We start from the raw sequence: 7,599 nt of genomic DNA, 5'->3' as shown, positions 1-7,599 counted from the left end.
GCGAATCGTTCAAGACGAGCCGCTCCAGTCTATAATATCAACGATAAAGTATGGCTAAACCTACGGAATGTACGCACGATACGGCCTTCAAAGAAACTAGACTGGCTTCACGCCAAATACACAGTTCTAGAAGTGCCATCCTCTCATACAGTGAAGCTGGATGTGCCAAGCGGCATACATCCTGTCTTCCATGTTGAGTTAATAAGACCCGCGGCAACGGACCCGTTACCGTCACAAATCGTGGACGATTCGCAACCGCCTCCGCTGTTAGTCGAAGGAGATCTGGAATACGAAATTGAAGAGATCCTACAAGCAAGGACGCGAAAAATTGGACGTGGATCGCGGAGGGAAGCATTAGTGAAATGGCGAGGATACGCAGAACTGACATGGGAACCTATCGACGCAATGGAAAACTGCACAGCTCTCGACACCTTTGAACTACGATACGGACCAATTACGACTTCGAATGGACCCCGGAAAACAGGAGAATAGGAGGGGGGTATTGTAACAGGTTGAATCCTGGTGAACTATCACGTGGTTGTACCACGTGACCCACCAACCGCATACCTCACGATTCCACCCCGAATTGTTCACGTTCTTCAAGGATTTTGTAAACAGCATGTGCCTAGCTAGTTCTGAATTTAAGATTAGCTTTAGCCCTTCACATCTCCTTTGTTATCGCATCGGCAGGATTTGATCCTCCTGCGATCTACTTAAGCTCTATCTGGCGTCGTTCATATATTTAATATAGTGCTATGATATCGATCATAAGTCGTTTTTCTTATATAGTCCTAAGACGTGTGACTATATTATATACTAAGTGTGAGTCTATATAGAGTATTAGGGGAATTCTAGGTAAATGCTCTACCACACGTAGGATTTTATTTAAGGTTTAGTTGACTACGAAAGCGATATCTACTCTATGTGATATAGTATATAGCTCGGCTGTGAAGGGCTAAAGCTAATCTTGAATTCAGAACTAGCTAGGCACATGCTATTTACAAAATCCTTGAAGAACGTGAACAATTCGGGGTGGAATCGTGAGGTATGCGGTTGGTGGGTCACGTGGTACAACCACGTGATAGTTCACCAGGATTCAACCTGTTACATCTAGTTCTTTATGTTATCGACGAAGCCATAAGCTTTTAAAGTAGAAGATGGTTATAAAAAGGAAAAGGCATAATAGCTAAATATACATAGGAAGCATTATAACTCTATTAGATCGATGTTTACTAAGGACCCCTAGATAATATCATAAACAACATAGGAACCAATTTCGATAGTAAAGAATTCAGATATCTTGCAAAAACTATAGGAACCATAATAAAGATAGTTCTAGTCGAAGCGCATAATTCTGTGGGAAAAGTCGAGCGATACTATACTATAGTATAACAAGTCTATAATATCATCAGACGAGAGCTTAGTAACTCTATAGGAATAGGGGAAGCTAATGTTAATAAGGAACTAGCTCTCTAGATGATATAGAAAGCAATCAACGACTTGGTCGGACTAAATAGTCTTATCCCTATACCACTTGTTTTTAGAGCGTTTCCGCGACTCGCGGAGCTAGACGCCCTATCGCCAATAGTTATATAGCGCGCTATAGCTATTATAAGAGCGATGCAGGAAGTCAAGAAACTACAAGCAAAACGACAAATTCAAGACACCATGAACATACAAAATAGACCTATTATAGCCGCTACACAAGGATTACCACTAAATTCTCCTGTTCTTATCTAGAGAGAAAAGAAGAAAAAATGGATAGGGCTATTCCCACTACTCTTAATCGACGGAGATATATATATTATCGATAGCAGTGTTAAAGGCCCAAGATCGTTCTAGATAACTATCGTGAAGCTATTCCTAGAAGAAGACCAGCAAACTAATATACTACTAGACGCATAGAATAATAGTATATAATATAGTAGTCTAGATATATAGCCTAATACGCAGCCTAATATATAGCTATATAAGGATCTACCTAGACATGTTCATTGGGTTGGGTAAACCCATACCCAACCTAACCCAACCCACAATGGGTTGGGTATGGGTCCAAAATTTTACCCAAAACCCATATAGGTTGGGTATGGGTTTAATCCTATACCCATACCTAACCCATAAACCCATTTTTTTGCCAAGCCCTATCCTTCACGTGATATACATAAATTATGTGTATTTTTGGAAATTTATGCTGAATCATGATGTATTAATATTCTATATTTTATTATTAAGTAAAGTGAGCGCCGAGATAATTATTATTTTAATCAAAAAAAAAGTAGAATTAAAACTTAAAGTAACTTAAAGTATGAAATATTATTATAATCTATTCTAAATCACGATTCATCATCTATAGTAATATCACCATCTTCAACATCTTCCTCAGCTTCCTTGCTATCATAATCTAATTCATATAGAACTATACCTTTCCCCGAATTTTGTTCTGTGAACCATAGTATCATCAAGTCTTTAATAGTCTCTGCTTATAAACAACCATGGCGATAATAATAGATATCACGCGCTGTGTTGAATAGCTGTTCTACACCTACTCCGCTAGCAGGAATAGCAAAATAGTCCTGGGCGATTTGAGCAAGTGTTAGAAATTATCTAGTGTTATCCTTCTAGAAGCGAAGTGTCTTTATCGTTGTATCTTTATTAATATTAGTATATTTACTTAGTAAATATTTATGTTTAATATTACTTACCTAAAGTCCGAAAGTATAAATACCTTATAAGTTCATCTTCTGATGGTGAAGAGGTGTCCTAAGTTAGTATAAAGGGATCCTTTTTTTTAGTTCGCTTTCTCTTTCTTGATATAGCCTCTGTTTAGCTTAGTAGGTTGGCTGGATTCTGAGATTGATATTATACTAGCTGCCTCTCTAGACTCTCCTAATATATCCTCTTATAATTCTGACTTTGATCTATGGTTTCACCAAGATATTCCTTTTCTTGTTCCTAGGAATCTCCATCAAATACTTTAAGTCCAAAATCTGGCGTAAGTATAGTTATAGTAGAATAGATCTTTCCTAATGTCTTATTCTTCACCTGGCCATAGTACTCTATAAGTTTCTTGTGTGCTATATAAAGAGACTAAAGTATTTCCTTTTATCTAAGCTTTAGAGGTCGCCGCTTAAGTTATTCAATCTAGGTTTCTAGGTGCTAAAACATCTGATTATATAATAGAAAGACGAAGTGGGTGGTTACTTTCTTTATCTAAGAGAGATGGCGAGTAAAATCAAAGAAGGGTTCCGTGATCTTAAGTAAGTATTCCACTTACTCCTACTTATCATCGTAAAATACTAATAGTATAAGCTGCCTCTTGATTTTCTTGTCTATGTCTAAGCATTCAGAACAATATTAGTTTAGGAATTTCTAAAGCCTTTTTATATGTTAGAGCATTTAGTATATCGAGTTCTACTATATTCGAACATCTTATATAGGAACTAGAGCTTGGTTGGTTTAGGAAGATTTAGATTATAAAGATAGAAAGGCTTCGCGGTGTTAAGGACTAGCATTAATAAACTAGGTAAGGGCTCGAATCTAATTATAGAGAATCATTAGTAAAGGGGAAATATATAAGCATATACTAAGTATTTGCTTAGTATATATTAAGTAAAGGTGTTATATATATAACATAATTACGACTATGTCTTAATTGCGACTATGGCTTAATTACGACTATGGCTTAATTACGACCGTGGCTAATTTGCGACCACGGGAAATATCTGAGGAAAAATAAGGAAGAACATATACCTTATACAAGGTAGTTGAAATCTTTCTAACCACTCTCTTCTTAAGAGCTTCCTCTATATCCTCCTTTTTCTATTAAGATAGAAGTATGTTGTTTTTCGGGGTAGCTTTCATTTCCTTCATGAGTTCACTAAGAGAAAGCTATATAATATGATAAATATAAGGAACACGAATAATTAGGACTTAGGGTAACTTTTCTGCTAGTATATCTATTGTCTCCTTTATTTGCTTCTAAAGGTATTATAGCTATACTATATCTATCTTCCTTAGATGATTTACCTCATCCTCGGAAGAATCTATATCACTATCTTCTAGATCTCCTTCCATAATTCCTCGGATATCTCTTAAAAGATAAAATACTAAGGTGCTATTATTTAATATATTATCTATTTATATTAGAAAGTCATATAGAAATAGAGAATAATACCTACTAGTAGTAATGGTTAACACTCGTTGCTTAAGCTTATATTGCTTAAGTACCTTAAGTACTATAGAGGCTAAGTATTATCTAGAATATGCTCTATATAATGGTTCGAAGCCTAGCAGGACCTCTTGATACTCCTAGTCCTTATCAATAAAGTAGTATATGACTACTAAAAACGCTTGTTTAAAGGGCGACGTCTAATAATCTAAGCTAAGAGATACCTTCGTAGTAGATGGAAGCCTCTTAATAAGTTGTTTCTGGACTTCTTCTGCTTTATTTTAGCTTAACCATTTAATAGTAGATCTAGATAGATCTTCAATTAAGTTAGGATAACTCTTATAAAACTCTATCAAATCCTTAAATGATGGAGATTTAATAAACTTGAACGGGAGGGATTGTTGAACAACTATTAAGAGGACTTTCTTGCGATAGTCATGTTTAGAAGGGGGAGCTTTTAGAGGATTTCTTGCCTTTATTTGAATCAGTTTAATTAGCATCTACTATCCTTTTACTAAGTAGATATAAAGACGTACCATATTTTAAATGCCCTAGAAAATAGAAGCTTGATATATAAAGCTATTGCCTTGTGCTCCTTGATAATGCTTTTTATGGCGCTATAAGGAGCTTATTCTAATAGAAGCTCTGGTCTTCAAAACTCTTTCACCTCCTTCTAATAAAATAGTGGTACTAGGTCTGAAATTAGGATGGCGAAGGAGTTTTTTATAATGTTTATATCATATTTTTGGCTCACCACCCCTAAGTATAGAACCTTGATCAAAATTAGTCCACGTGTCACCTTTCTGCTCTTACCAATTCAAAGTCCCTTTTTGTCTAAAGTCTGTAGCTAACTACCACTTAATAAAGTCATCCTTAGTCGTTATATCAAAGAATACAAAGTCTTTAGTTTACCGAATTAATTAGAGAGGTTGATGCTGATTGGTAAAGGGTGAACAAGGTAAGGGGGCGGCCTGGATCGGTGAACTCTGGATGAAAGTAGTATTAATAGAGGTGGTTTCTGAAAATATGTATTCAGATTATGCCTTAAAGGCAGATAATGATAGTAGATCTGACTCTATTAAATAGTTAGAGATCAACCTATAGTAAAGATGGTCATATTATTTAAAATTACCTAGAGTATTGATAATTTATTATAGGAAGGTTAGACCACTACTAAACTTGATGTAGCTTAGTAGGATACATATTCACTTATGCTTCATATATATAAAATATATGCTAAGTAAGTATGGTATAAAGTAAAAATAGAATGAAAGAGTAGTAAATATAGATCAAAAAAAATGGAAATATATAAAGAGAACTAAAGAACCATATTTAGTAGTCGAAATAAGCTCTTATAATAATAGGTAATAGGGTTAGCTAATGATATATAGGTCCAAAAAATGAGTTTCTAGTAAAAAAAAAAAATAGATCTAGCTAGAATCGATCTAGTACCTTGTTCGTCAACTTATTAAGTTAGTCTAAATAGGCTATTATAGTATTCTAAGTATAGAGAGACTTATTATTACTTTAATATTCCTAATTTCAAAAATTGGTATTAAATACTCTATGAACAATTAAATACTTCAGTTTTCTATTCAAAACTTAGTCCTAGCACTCTTCTTTCACTATTTTTAGCATGTTTTCTAATTTAGTAGTAGATTCTTTAATAAGAACAATATTTATCTTTTATTAAGCCTATAGAGGTAAGCTGACCATAATTATTCTCTTTATTAGAAACCACTATGGTTCTAAGGTTTAAATAATATATTTCCCTATGATTTTCCCTCTTCCTAATTCATATTCTATCATCTATAGAACCTTTACTAAGTCTTACTATATTATCTACTTAAGAGTTTTAAGCTTTATTACCAAGATGCCCCTCCGCCCTATTACCCTAGGATACCTATACTAAATAGGCCCTAATAGAGAGTTCTTCCTTTTAGATGATATATAGGATGCCTATAATCCTGACTTTAGATAGGGATATTGTTATAGTATGTTATAAGACATATTATTCGAAATAACCTTTTTACTAACTATTTGGAAATCTCTAGGACCAATCGAAGATCTAAATCTAGGCTAGAGACTATAGACCTGGCGCGATCTTAAGGACCTAACAGAGCCTATCCTTATTACACATATTAAAGAAGATATTCGAAAGGGTCTTAGTCCTCTAAATCCTATGCTTCCCTGGTCTAAGGTTAATACCTTAGTATATCCAGTTATTATAGAAAGAGGTCAGCAATATAGCATCACCTTCAAGGATAACGGCATAATGAATCGGTATTTTCATGAGCAATATACTGGCTGCTATAAGACATATATAAAATATTTACTAAGGCATTGCTAAGTATATCTAATATCTAGTTTTACTACTAGATATAGTAGCGATAACATCTAAGGAGAGGGCGGACTTACACAAAATCCTCGCGCGTTATATGGTGAGTACCGACTAGTGTAACGCCCATTTTCTTGCCGAACCCGGTCGCAGCCTAATTAGGAGCGATATTAGTCAGTTCGCCGACGTCTGTAGTTATCTTACATAAGTCATACCTTCATATTCCCTAATAATAAGTATGATTATACTAATATCTAATTTTCTCTAAGTCAAAAATATCCCTCCTTTAAATAGTAGTAGGGTGAGGATTTCCATCGGGATCATGTTCCAAGAGCAGCGGTAACCCCTTATCAGCATCGTATTCGGGGACCTGCTCCCCCATAAGTAGCTCCAATTATTACCTTAAATAAGCTACTAATGACTATAATCTATCGAAGTCCTGGTCGTGGTGATGAATATGATGGTCTTGATGATAATACCTTTCGTCAACTTATGGCGACTAAAGCCCCAATATAACAAGTAATATATGATTGTTTAACGGTCGTATTTCACGCTTAGGAGACAGCCCTATAAAACGATTAGACAGCTTTATTATAGACAAATCAAGCAACTGCTCCATCTCTTGATAGCGTCCGTCCTGCTATAGCTAATATTTTATGGAATGCTTATGCTAAGGCTTATCTTACGCTTCATGGTGTTCGACCACCACTACTAGAAGCTCGACCACTAACTCGAGCACAACGTCGGCGTCAAGCACAACATCGATGTGAAAGACAAGCTGCTCGTGTTCATGGTGGCGCCCCTCCACCTAGCGATGATAGTAGTGGTGGTGGTGATGATGGCGCCCTTCTACCTAGCGATGGTAGTGGTAGTAGTGGTGATGCTAGTTAGTGTTAAGTTATTAGTATCAAATTTTGAATGTTTGAATTTTAATTATAGATGGTATTGATTAAAATAACAAAAATTACATATATTATAATATATAATTAGCTAAGTAAACTAGCTCTATTTCAGACTAGCGTAAGGCATTATTAAGGCATTAAGGCAACTAAAATACCCATATGGGACCCATACCCAACCCATACCCATATAG

At 35.3% G+C, this 7,599-nt stretch overlaps 1 protein-coding gene across 1 annotated transcript; it reads left to right on the top strand.

The window, feature by feature from the left end:
* Nucleotides 1-6,923: 6,923 nt before the first annotated feature.
* On the top strand, nt 6,924-7,397 carry N7495_001966 (uncharacterized protein; the record flags this gene model as incomplete). The annotated part of the gene is made up of 2 exons (XM_057204636.1): nt 6,924-6,990; nt 7,114-7,397. 2 exons carry the CDS (start codon nt 6,924-6,926, stop codon nt 7,395-7,397), a joined length of 351 nt encoding a protein of 116 aa, XP_057065243.1.
* Nucleotides 7,398-7,599: the final 202 nt, after the last annotated feature.

The sequence above is a fragment of the Penicillium taxi genome, assembly GCF_028828555.1.
Source record: "Penicillium taxi strain IBT 34144 chromosome Unknown utg000002l_segment0_segment0, whole genome shotgun sequence".
Taxonomy (NCBI): domain Eukaryota; kingdom Fungi; phylum Ascomycota; class Eurotiomycetes; order Eurotiales; family Aspergillaceae; genus Penicillium; species Penicillium taxi.
The sequence above is the reverse complement of the archived record's forward strand: the minus strand, read 5'-3'. Positions and strand labels throughout refer to the sequence as shown.